Consider the following 13125-nt stretch of genomic DNA (forward strand, 5'->3'; position numbering starts at 1 on the left):
TTATGTGGATTAAATGAAGCATCGGTGCAAAGAATTTGCGTCAGTGCTATTTAGTAAGCAAATTAATTGATTTAATCGATGAATCTTTTCAGCCCTAGTGTTGTTACAACTCTCCCCGTGTTACAACCATACGCAATCTCCCCTACTTCCTCCCATGGATCGATCCTCCCCATTCGTAACTCCCGTTTCTTTTTTTAGGGATGAAATATATTATTATGTTATTATAATGTAATTATAACCCTAGTGCAATAAAATAAAATGTCAGAAATGTGTTACATGTTATATTTGTACATCTAACTTTAATTGACATTTTCTTGCAGAGTCACAACATTTTAGTTGGCCTACAGTAGCTTACACATTCTGAAAGGCTAAGAGGCCAACATATGTGTGCACTTAGACCAGAGGACAGAATAATGTGCTTCTTTGTTTATGTGAAAATAAATCATACTTTTATTACAGTAGTAATACATTGATTATAATTTTAGTAAAATTGTAGTATTGTATTTATTTGATTTCACAAATTTCGGTCACTTCTTTCTTGAGGAAAACTAAAAAATCATTGTTCCACTAGGTACTAATGCAAATAGTCATTTATTCTCATTAGACATATCGTTTCACTTCATACGTCTCATTTTTTTCTTTACCCTTCAGAGCATAATTTTGGGTAGCCAAAAAGGTTGATTTTGACACTAACAGGAAGTCTGTGTTATCAAAAGGAAACAGAGCACACATATAAAGACACACACAGATGAGGCACTGAGAGTATTCTCCTCTTCTAAGTCTGAGTTTTCTTTGAAATGTGTTGCTGCATGTCAGGTTTTGTTTGGTTTGTTTGTTTGTATTTGAAGAACACAGCTGACCAAAGCAGCATTACTCTACAGCTGGAAGGTTTTGCAATTCTGGATAGGCTGGTTTTAGTGTCAAGTGTGCCAGCTCACAGTCAGCTGAACTGCTGCTGCCTATAGGTTAAATAAACACTGTCTAATATTAGATCTCAGAAAAAGGAGAACAGCCTCGTAGCTGGTTAAAGCCTAGATTTCTGCAAATATACTTCCTCACATTAGTGCTACTGTTTTTGACAGCCTGAAACCACCATCTGTAGATATTATGATGACATGCAAATAAGTCAGGGTGTTCTAATCGTGGTTTGATTTATATAACCAGAAGACTGTTTACAATATGTTAGTTTTTCATAGTTTTTCTGTGGCACACGCAGGCAGGGTGAGAGTGCAGACAAGAAAAGGAAAAGCTGAGTTTCTATGGTTCATCCGCCCTATCTCATCATATATGGGACAGTTAATATCACAATGTCTCATTGCAAGATGTACTCGTGAACCACAAACTCCCCGTAGCGCTTGCAGATCATAACCACATACACCCGCAATAACTACCAAATGCAGTGTGTCAGTTAATCTCTGATCTGCAAACTGAGGATGGAGTCAATAATAACGCCTGCACACACATTAATGCTTCATAAATTGCGCATGTAAGCAACACTGCATTGGGTAACCCTTTAACATCAAGATGTTCTTACACCAGCAGATTTGAGATCCCAAACAATGACTTTTATCAAATTTCCCTTAACTCAGCATTTCTTCTGAAACCTATGACACCAGTTTTGAAGAAAACTACTACTACTATGGTTAGAATGTTTTGATAAAATTGTTTTAGAGAGGTGTTAATTCAACTGTATGGTTGTTTTTGAGGCTGTATAGTTTGTTCTGCTGTTAGAAAGGTGTTTCTGATATTTTGTCCAAACCATTTATATACAGTCCAACAGCATCACAAACTACAGCCTCCATCCATGAAGAATCAACACCTCTGTCTCACAAAACTTGAAAAAACATGAACTAAAACATTATAACCTTAAAGACAACAGGATTAAATTATTAGTTTTAGCTTGGCAGTCTTATAGTGTACAGCCATCTTATCAAACCTATGTGATTGATGATTATTATTATTATCGTGTAAGCCCAAACAGGCTTACAAGACACCATTATTTAGAAAAAGACAACCAGAAACCAGAGTAGCAACATAAATTACAAATAATACTAATCAAATAAAGCTTTAGAAATAAAGTTTGCCAGCTTATAAGCATTACAATTAAACATCCATTCCATTCTATCATCGCAGTGCACCAAAACGTTTATGGGTTTTAAACAGACATTTAATTTATTATAGATAGTCTTAGCTTATCAGAATAAGGGCAATACAGAACAAAATGTGGTTCATTCTCAACTTCTCCTTATTCGCATACTTTACCCAACCTGTTGTCCTCCTGACCATGTTGGATTTTATAAATGCTATAATACAAAGCCATATGTGTCTAATGTGACTTTATAATGTGGTATAGCTGTGAGTGTTAATGCACGCTGCTTTGAAATAGGGTGTTCATGTGACTAGCAAGAAAGGAAACTGGTGTCTTGACTTATCAGACGTCATCCTGTGTAGGAGAAAGAGGCAGGCAGTTTGAGTGGAAAGCGATTTGGAGAGGGAGAAGAGAAAGAAGAAGGGAGGTATTTATTGGTCACATGTCTTTTTATATTTCTTTATCACGGGGAGCATAAGGGATTTTTGGTTTGTCTGGATGGGGTAGAGAACCTGCTTTACTCCAACCCTGAACGTACTGGGCATAAATAGAGAAAGTAAAATTGCTAAACTAGGGTAACTGACATGATAGGCCAGGCAAAACTCAGTTTGATGTTACTGTAGACAGCATTCAGAACTGAGGATTAGGTAAAGACTAGACTTGATGTTTTTCTTACCGGTTCGAGAGGCATTGTGGTAGCCAATTTACAGAGGAACCTGAAGACAACTGGAGATGAGGGACATGCCGTGGATATATGCTGCGATTATCCTCTTGTTGCCTAAGGCATGCCATGTTTCAGGTTTGAACATTAACACATTTTACTCGCATGTGGTAGTACTTAATGTTTTTAATGTTGGTAAGATACAGCTTTTATATGATATGATATGAACCTTTATTTTTATTTTTTGAGATGTACAAAACCTCCACAAAGGTGACCTCGTAAGGAGTTGTCTTCATAGAGAGATTTTTATAATATAAGTTGTGGTATTTTATACTATGTAAATACAGTATGTTGTGTGAGTGTATTGCCAGTAGCGTGCACTGTACTGTTAGTACTACTAACACTATTGTTCAGATATTCAGATACGTAGTAAACTGTAAATGTGAGTGGTTAGCCACTCTGAGATTTCTGTAAAGTAATCGTGATGTGACTCACAGACTGTCAGTGGAAAGAACATGCATGGAGGTGGGGTAATGCAGAAGCTGACACAGGAGAAACTTGTTCCATAACAGATGTGTGAAAAGCCCGGCCCATATTTTCTGAATGAACAGGTAGCTGAAGTGGAAATCATGATTTCAGATCAGAGGAACACTATGATGCTGATTTTTTTCCTCTTTGGGGTCTCTGAAAGGGAACCTTCTGTTTGAAGTCTGTGGTTTCGCTACCCCAGTTCACACATTGTGTTTTGCTTATACCTGTGTCAGAAGTAAACAAGTCTCAGACCCCCATCACACTGCTGTGAAAATGCCCAATGAACTGTGAATTTTCCAATTCATTTCTTTGAAATAGCAATAATGTCATGAGCTTCTTCTACAGTGTAGACAAGTAAATGGGGGAGATTATGCCAATAACATTTGCTTGTTTTATATATTTAGGTTTTGCTGTCACTGATTTCCTTAATCCAGACCAATGTTTTAGTTGCTGGCTTACAAAAACTCAAACTATTTTCTTCACCAAATAATGCATTTTCTGTGATTTAGCCCTGCTGCAGCTGGTCATGTCAGGCCACTTTTAATTGTAGAACCTACTTTTAAACACACCACATCTAACTAACTTAACTAACTAAACAAAATAACGAATGACAGATAAATCACCTTGATTGTTGCTCTGCTAATTGAACACTTGATGATGAATCACTAACTGCTGCTTTCTGACGGAAGAAGATCTGACTGGCTTACTAACTTTTCCCTTACATCCACCTCCATCTCTCTTAGGAACTAATCAAACCATCTCTGCGAACTCCGACACATCTTCTTCTCCTAAACTTTATGGTAAACTAATTTCAATGAAATCAAGATATTTTCAAGAAGAGAGATTTAGTCATTATTTTTTTATTTTGGAGTGTAATTATGAAACATTAAGACACTATACCAAATGTTTGCCAATTTGAAAAAAATATTGCAAAAGCAAATTTTATTTAGTAGATCTTAGCCTTGCATAATTGTTCTTAAAGATCATAGTTTATTGGGTTTGAGATTATTTTAAATGAATCTGAAATATTTTAATTTTAGACTGAGCTATGTTTAATCCAAAAATAAATGATAAATAGGTTTCCTCATGGGACAAATTTTCTGCAACATATTTCTGTATGGGGATATATTTATAGTCAAAAAGTATATATATGATTTATTTTATAACTGTGTGTTTATTCCTGTGTCATGCTTCATATTTAAAGTTATCTTTATATTTTGTCTGTGTTACATGCGATTTATAGTTTGATATTTTCATTCTTTTTGATTTTGTCTTTGCATGGCCTTTTGCCATACAGAATTTAATCTTTATGAAGCTTTTTGTGTATATTAGGGCATGTGTACTGTGGATATTGTCTTATCAAACCATTTGATCAGCACAATCATTGCACCACTACGTCCAAAAATAAAGCAACTTTTCTTTTTTTCAGTTGTCAGAAATGAAGCTTTCAATGTGGGGAGTGATGTTAACCTGACATGCAGCAATAAAACATGGAATGAGATGATGTATGTCATCTGGACAATAGACATGAAATACAATCCAAAAGAATGTAAGATAGCCTTTGACACTGAAGGCCGAAGCGATGACTCCTGTAAAGATGGAAAGTCACTTCGAAACACATCCAGTGCTCAGTCATACCTGCACATCCCAAACTTCTCAGATTATGATGTGGGGGTCTACAAGTGTGAGTCAGTTTACAGAGGAGCAAATGAAAATTATAAGATCCACGTGGCTATAACAGGTAGGACCTTTCTCCTCATAAGGACAGATTATTTCAAAAACCATTAATAAGGTTCACTTCTTAAAGGGTCAGTTCACCCAAATCACACTCACAAAACTGAATAAACAGCAAAATCTGCTTACCTCTAATGACATTTGTTACTGCAGATAGTTTATTTTTTGCTAGTTGTTTGCTTGCCTAGATTTAAAATATCTATTACATCACTACACAATGGGGGATAATGGAATGCAATTTCTGTTCTTGACACAATGACTCTGTTACTCTGGATAATACACCAACCTTACTGTCCACAGCTTTCATCTGGGACAGGTTTATACTTAATGTAAGAAATAGTTGAGCTTAGGCAAGCCAATTTAACCTACTTAATCTGCATGGTTAGGTACTATTAGGTGTAAGTGCAAGTAAAAGTAAGTAGTTAATTTCTCCTGGTTTGTCTTCCCTTGCTCAGTTCCTCCCAGTATATCAGCCTGGTTAGAGCGCAAGGACAACAGGATGGTGGCAGTGTGCAAAGCTGAAAGTGGAATACCTGCTGCCAACATCAGCTGGAGTCACATGGGAAACTCATCAACTGTGAAAACATCGAATGACTCACGTGGATTTTATACAGTAGAAAGTCTTCTGGAGCTTCCAGAAGGAATGGATACAGTTAACCTGAGCTGTGTGATCAGGCACCCATACTGGAAAGGGGAAAAGATTTTGGTACCAGAGCTCCAAAAAGGTCGGGTTTTGCAGAGTGGATAGCAATAGAGTTTAGTTTAGTGCAGAAGCAATAGATTTAAATATAAAAAAGTAAAGTAAATGTAGGTTTTTTTTATCAGGGGTTTTATATTATAATGGTAATTGATGTCCAGCAGATTATTAACAAACCTTTCATCTTCGTTCTTTCTGCAGGGTATGTTCTATGGCTCTGTGTCCTTATCGTTGTGGTGATCATTGTGTTTTTGGCAGGAGTATTATTTTTTGCACAAAAGAAAATAATAATGTTAAGGTACGAATAGTCATTTGATGAAAAATATATTACAGTGACTACTTGCAGTTGTTTTTTTTGCTGAGTCACTGAGCTGGTTTTTGTATCAACCTTTTGCCAGGCAATGCCAGCAGTCCGACGACACCTCATCACCATCCAAGTCTCCACCGGTAAGTAATCTTTCTGTAACTCTGCAGCTTACAGTTCTGTGTGTTTAACTGCACACTGTTAAGCTTTGTTCACGACACCTCTGTTTTTTACAGATAGAGGATGTGGAGGAAGTGGAGCCCTATGCCAGCTATATTCAACGTGTGAACTCTATCTATAACTCATCTGATTTGTACACATAAAATCCTGCACATGCATCACACACACACACACTCTTTGTGAGAAACTGAAGGCTGTGAAACTGAGAACTGATGAAATAGTAAAGAGCGATGAGTGTGAGATGAAAGAGTTCCGAGAAGAGAGGGAAACCTCTCAGTTTGATTCTGTCCTAAACTCTTGACTGGTGGAACAGGGGATGTACCTAATGTCAGACCCATGCACAGTACATGCAGCCCACTACTCTCATGGAGAACTTTAATAATAACTACAAATGCAGTGAACGGCTGAATTGGAAAGAATACCGCCTTCAGCCAGACGCAGCACGCCAAGACTACAGAACTAAAGACTTTTCATGCTGTCATGAAATACATAGGTTGCAATTATATAATGATTATTATTGTTACTATTATTATTAGTTATTTAACTGTATAAAGATGCTCTTAATGGATTCTTGCTGCAGTTAATCCAGTAAAAGTGCCAAGTAGAGAACAGGTGTAATTTAGTCACAGAAGTGTCTCAAGATAATGTAGACATTATTATATTAAGTATTCATGTTTTTGTATGTAATTGCACACGTTAAAATACATCTCTGCTCAAAATGTACTTGTTTGAATGCCTACCTTTTGTAACTTTTTATCAACACTGAACAATCCAAATAAATGGTGAGTAATGGAATATTCAGTACTTTCATAATCAGTGTAAACCCATTTCTGACAGAATTGAAATGGAAACTAGAGAGAGGGACTGTTCTGCCATCTACTGGTGGAGATCCGATAATTTCTCCTGTTCATACTGGCCATCAAGAGAAGCCTTAATGTGCTTCCAACGTAGGTGATCGGGGACAAAAACGACAGTCTCCTAATACGCAGCCATGGTCTAGACTTCCTGTTTGAATTCTGCTATTAAACTGTAGGATGCTGTAAGCATAAGTAGTCTTACTTTCACATTGATTATTTAGTTGAACATAAAAGAGGAAACATGACACAGTTGGACTTTCTTAGTTTTTCACATTTCTGATGAATACATTAACATGATGATTTCCTCTATGAAATGTAGCAAAGAAACTTACTGAAGGGATTATTGCCATGACTCCTTTCAAATGTTTTCAGCGATGCAGTTGATATTTTTTATTTCAAAGGTTTAATCAATACAACAGAATAATGAAGACGAGTACTCTGTAAACTTTTAGTTAATTTAACCAAAATGAAACAAAAGGCAATGTACAGTAAATTACACTGCTCTACCACTTCATATGGATCCAGTCAAAAAGAATCCTATAGGTAATTAAAGACAAAAAATTTATGCATACGCATACAAAACATAAAATATATGAATACTCTAGCCCTAAAAATCTATTTGTAGTACATTTAAGTGGTGTGCAACAATTCTCAGGAGCACTACGTTGCAAAATGTTTTTTGATGTGGTTACTTCCTACAGATGAAAAAAACAGCCCCACAGTTTCTTTTACAAAAGAGGCCTCACACTAATGTTCACCCAGTATGCAAATCTAACGAGGCAGCACCTCTGACTGGGTTATCATAAAAGCATGGAAACACACCCCTGTCCCATGAAAAGCTGAAACTGATGAAGATTTATGCTCAACAAAAATAGACTCAACATTGATATGGCCAGGTCTCCCTTATTATCTGTGCTGCTTTTACAGTCTGGTGCAGAACCCCCTGAAAGAGAAAATGCTAATTGAATAAAATTTATAATAATCTATATAATGTATATATTTAATCCCCTTTTCATTGCTCCGGGGAACGATATGCACCCAAGGCCCCAGTCTGACTTTGAAGCCAGGATGTCACAACTTCCTGCTGAGCCACTGCTGACAAGGTTGTTGGTTGACATGGTGAATTTGTGCAAATTACAATGATCAAGTGGCAAGCCCACTTATTAACCTTAATAACTATTTGTCTTGTTTTTTTGTTTGTTTTGTATTTTGGTGAGGATGACCTGAATCTGTGTAAATAAGGATTTCTTTAAGGTGTTTACAGAATTAAATTGCAGATATAATACACAATGTGTGATTTTCACATTGTAAACTATATTATTTCATGACACAATAAAATACACACAGGGTGGTCCTGGAACAGGCCTTTTGAGTGTCAAAAAGGTACATATATGTACCGTTTCTTTTAAAAGTTAAAGTACAATATCAAGAGACAGCCTATGCTAAGCCACATTTATTTTGTAAAGGTTGTTGTTTTAATTTTAATTTTAATGAGAAAAAGTTTTGTAAGTCAGTTTGCTGAAATAAAATCATTATAATACAATTCGCCAGCTGATGAAATTATGATATTATATTGATTATGTAAATAAAAAACAACACACAAATGGCTGATTCTCACTGTTATAGTGTATTTTATAAGAAACATTTTTGTATTTCATAGCCTGAGTATGTTATTATCTCTAATTTACTGGAGAGCTGGAACTGAGACTGCCAGCTCCCTGATTGGCTGCTTGAATCTCAACTTAAAAGAACGTCCAGTTCGCGGTCTTTCTTTTTTTTTTGGCCATCGGTGGAGAAGAAGTCATAGCAAGGTTACTCATGGTTGTTGCAGGGCTTTCAAAAATATCAGGCGTCGAAGCCCTTAGATTCGCAAGTTTTTATTTAAATGCAATTTTAGTTGACAAAATATTTGTGGTAGCTACTGGGCTAATGTTAGCTAGCTAATGGGCTAAGGTTCTGCTTTTAAACGCTATACTATTCTTTGTGGGGTTCATCTATAGTGATAATTGATCTGCATATATTTAATGAACGTTAACAATCGATAATATATTATTAAACTTAGTAAAAGTAGCCTACCATTTCTTGAGATTCAGCAAAAACATGTGGCATTAACCACATTCAAACAATGTGAACAGTAAAGTGTCTGAAAAAGACCTTTAAAAAATGAATGCATTCGGCAAAACGGATGTTGTAGGCTACCTACCGAGATTTGCATCCACCTCTTTTCTCAGTATAAAAGAGCGTTATTATAAATACTAAAATATATAATACTTTAAAAAATATTCAGTCTTTATGTTTTTGTCCCAAATTAACGTTTAAAAAGCGTTTTTCCTTATTAGACCCTTCCGTCAGTGGAACCGCACGAGTGGCTTAAGTTAGCGTTACTAGGTTACCAGTCACTGCTATTAAAAGCAGACGATTGTCTTTCTTACGGGAGGGGTGGGGAAATCGCTATCTTTGGTGTTACGGGCTCTCCCTATGCTATGTAACGTTAATGAGGATTTTTGAAGTAGCTTTTCTCTGATATTAAAACTTCTCTGGCGTCGGTCGATGCACCGTCCTTGCGCGACGCAAGACATGGAAATTAACTTAAGGGTTTTATAGCGCAGCGGTGCCGTTGTCGCGGTGTGAGCGCAGCGCACATTGCATCCTATCTGTAAGCCTAGGTGAGCTTGTCCCGCAGTTGTCGCTAGCATCAGGGCTGTCAGTTGCTGGTTAGCAACACACGGGAGCTTAGCTTAGGTCTCAAGTGTACGTCATTCACTGACTGTGGGGTAAATTAGCTGTCTCCGTCGCACACACCATGGTTCACGGTATTAACTTTACTGCTAGCCTCTATTATAACGTTATGCTCCTGTCGCTAGTCTCTCTCTCTCTGTGTTTCTCTCATTGTGTCTGCGCCTATTCTGAATGAATTCGGTTTTTGTATGACACATTTTAGTTAAACGTACGAGAACCTAGCGTGGGCATTGGCCTCAAAGCTAATGTTGCTATTATATGCTGGTCAAATTATTTCAGTTTGTTTGGATTACTTTTTAGTCAAGTGTACAGCTGTTTCATATCCCTCTGTTTACTTTTTCTCAGATAATGATGTGGACATCTACAAACAAAGCTAGACAACAAAGAACCATGCCAGAAAATAATCCGCTTTCTCTATGAGGCTGTGGCACAATACACAATGTACGTAAGTGCGTGGAAGGCAATGTTAGACATGGGAAAGCGATACAGTGATTCGCAAGACTTGAATGTCAGTGATGTATCCACCTAAACTAGTTTTAAAAAATTAAGTTAATCCTCATGTGTAAGGAGATGTCACCTAGCCTTGAAGCAGTTGAGCTAAGGCTAATCTCTACTTCCATTAAAATTTCATCTGATTCTAGGAAACCACCAGAAATAGTTAAATTCCCTAGGGGGAAAAATATTTTTATAGGTGTAACTGGAATATTTTACTGAAGTCTTTTTAGATCATATTTGCCCCATGAAACAAAATTCATGCTGACAAAATAAATGGATGGAGTTTGTCCTGGTGCATGATTATTTCAAGGCAGGTGGCCTTCAATTGATTTACATTTCTTCTCATGTAGGTATCCCACAACTTCCGAATATGTTCAAGTTGTAAAAATGCTGATTGTGAAATATCCTTTCCTGAAGGATCTCAAGGGAAATGGTTATGTAAGTGCATTTGCAAATAACTACACAGTATTTTTAACATGAACAACATTATCTTCTATATGTTATGTGCAGGTCTGTCATAAAAGGAAAAAACTAAGCAACATTATTTAGTATTATCTTCAATCTAAATAGGAATAACAGTTATCTGTTTGTTATTTAGTGCAAACAACTATGGTATAGCTGTCTTTGGTAATCAATATTTCTGTTTCAATTAGCATACATGGCACATGTCTCTGAGGCGTAAATTCTAGTGGAAGCGTGCACCTCTTGTTGACAACAGTGAAGTGAGAGGTAGTAAGGAGAAGTTTGGCCACAAAAAATCAAAGCAACTTGTATAAACAGCAAGGTCCAATCAGAGAAATGTGTTCAAGGTCAGTGATGCCCAGCTTGGTGCATTGGTAATAAATGAGGCTTAGTTAATTTGTAGCCATTGTTAGTTGGTTAATGTGTCTGTCATATTTTCTTTTTCACAGTTTTGTAGTTATCAGTTATAAGGTTGGTCAAGTCAGTTCAATCATATTGATAGAACATTGGTTCACTCAATTGAACTACACAGACAAGACAATTTAGTGTTTAGTTTTATGTCAGATGTGTTTGTAAGTGTATGTCTCTCTCTCTCTTTTTCAATTCCCATAAAGGCACCAAGTGTTGTGTTGATCCATCCTCCATTGAGGCTCACGTGAAGGTCTTGCATAGCCAGTACCAGAAGATGCAACCTGACTTCAGGATTTTACGGGACCAAATGCAGCAGATGTTTGCATGGCGGCAAAAGGAGATTGCTGATGGCATGACTGTAGAGGACACAGTTAAGAAGTACCCTTTCCTAAGGACACCCACCGATGACATCGACCATTGATTTTAAGCTGGAAATTGTTATGAAGGATGCACAACCACATGTGTGCAATAGTTTTGGGCACACTTTTTAGCCAGCTGCTTTGTGGAAGAAACCAAAACAAGTGTGTGGTGTGCACCTTTAACAGTACAGTACTTTAGCAGTACATTCCTGGTGAAGCTTTCATGACAGGGAAGAATTTATTGGGTCAAACTTGGTGAATATATTGTACTTAATAAGCAAGCAAAAACTATTATGTAACTGAAATGTTATTAATAATCATTCAAAATGTGACAGTGGAAATAAATTATTCAAATTTTAATTGCTTTATAGCATGAAAACTAACATGTAGTCTACATACAAATGTCACATATCTTCCATATGCCATTAAGTAGCTGCTTATTAGATTAGTATCAAGCTGCATGAACTCTGATACGGAATAAAGCTTAATGGGGTTTTTTTTCTGTAGTTGCGCGATGTGTTGGAACGTATCCATCCAGCAACAGGGAACTTGTATCAGCGATTCAATGAAGGCTTCAAATGTATTGTACCAAAGGTGCTTCACCTAGCTCAAGGGAAATCCCCACTATTCCACTTTACCTGGAGACAAAAGAAGAAGCTCTCACTGAGGATCTTCCAGGTATTTATTAAATGTTAATGCCTATACCAGTGTTTCCAAGTTGTGGGCCTTAATATGTCTTTAATTCTATTTTAGATTTTTTATTATTCCTATGTCATGAAACGGTGTACTTCAATTGACAAGGTGTTAATTAACACTCAATTTGCACAAGTTCTGTGGGAAAATCCTCTTTTATATTGAAATTGCTTACCTGAAATTGACATCTACACTGGACCAAATGCATAGTGATGACTTTCATATTTACCTGGAATGCTTCTGAATTAGAAAAATGGTGTTTAAATATCAAGTATATGTTATGTCTTGAAGATATTGACTTTAGGGCACCCCTCATCTTTCTACCTTACATCTTCAAGGACTACAGTGATTGCTTTATTACACTTGGAGAGGTATGTCTTGCTTGCTCAGATCTCTTTTGTTCACCTCCATAACACCAAATACACTTGACAAACGTACTGATACTGAGAAAGAAAATCACATTGTTAATACTACATATCTCTACTTAAAGGAATACTTAATCCACTTTTAAATGTTTCATTTCTTTTAAGTGGTATGTAAAGTGGTAATGAAGCTGATCACCTCATCATAGTTGCTACGCTGAAGACTTGGATGGTCCTATTGCTTTTTGTCTTCCACCATTGTTAACTTACTTTAGAATCATCAGTTCTTGCTTAAATCCAGTTTAAACAGCAATTCATATCTGTTTTTGTGTGAAAGGAAAAGGCAGAAGTTTATTGAGTACATAAGCACAATAAAAAATAAAATTTTACTCTAATTGTGTAAAATGAACACCCAAAACAAAATCTAATTTACTAGCTGTCTGCACAGCACATCAGAATATATTCACAATCTAATTATAAACTACTATTTGAGCATATAATGTGTAAAGAAAGAAAGTAGATGATGCATGTGCTTGGCAATCTGGAGTATC

General features: G+C 36.5%; 1 protein-coding gene and 1 long non-coding RNA gene across 3 annotated transcripts; both read left to right on the forward strand.

Annotated features, from left to right (window-relative positions):
* Nucleotides 1–2525: 2525 nt before the first annotated feature.
* Nucleotides 2526–6991, forward strand: si:ch211-214p13.9 (cell surface glycoprotein CD200 receptor 1-A). Of its 2 annotated transcripts, XM_038720703.1 has the most exons (7): nt 2526–2888; nt 4025–4081; nt 4711–5022; nt 5471–5740; nt 5914–6010; nt 6111–6159; nt 6253–6991. In XM_038720703.1, exons 1-7 carry the CDS (start codon nt 2822–2824, stop codon nt 6337–6339), a joined length of 939 nt encoding a protein of 312 aa, XP_038576631.1. In that variant the 5' UTR covers nt 2526–2821; the 3' UTR covers nt 6340–6991. The 2 variants fall into 2 exon arrangements, with proteins under 2 accessions (XP_038576631.1, XP_038576632.1); XM_038720704.1 differs by lacking the exon at nt 4025–4081 and having other exon boundaries at nt 2527–2888.
* Nucleotides 6992–9528: 2537 nt separating this feature from the next.
* On the forward strand, nt 9529–12717 carry LOC119904214. The gene is made up of 4 exons (XR_005444664.1): nt 9529–9719; nt 10138–10233; nt 10638–10725; nt 11364–12717. It is a non-coding gene; the product is annotated as an uncharacterized LOC119904214 (long non-coding RNA).
* The last annotated feature ends 408 nt before the right edge of the window (nt 12718–13125 follow it).

This window comes from Micropterus salmoides, unplaced genomic scaffold, assembly GCF_014851395.1.
Source record: "Micropterus salmoides isolate LMB-PRFRI ecotype aquatic unplaced genomic scaffold, ASM1485139v1 Ms_hic_scaffold_15, whole genome shotgun sequence".
NCBI lineage: Eukaryota > Metazoa > Chordata > Actinopteri > Centrarchiformes > Centrarchidae > Micropterus > Micropterus salmoides.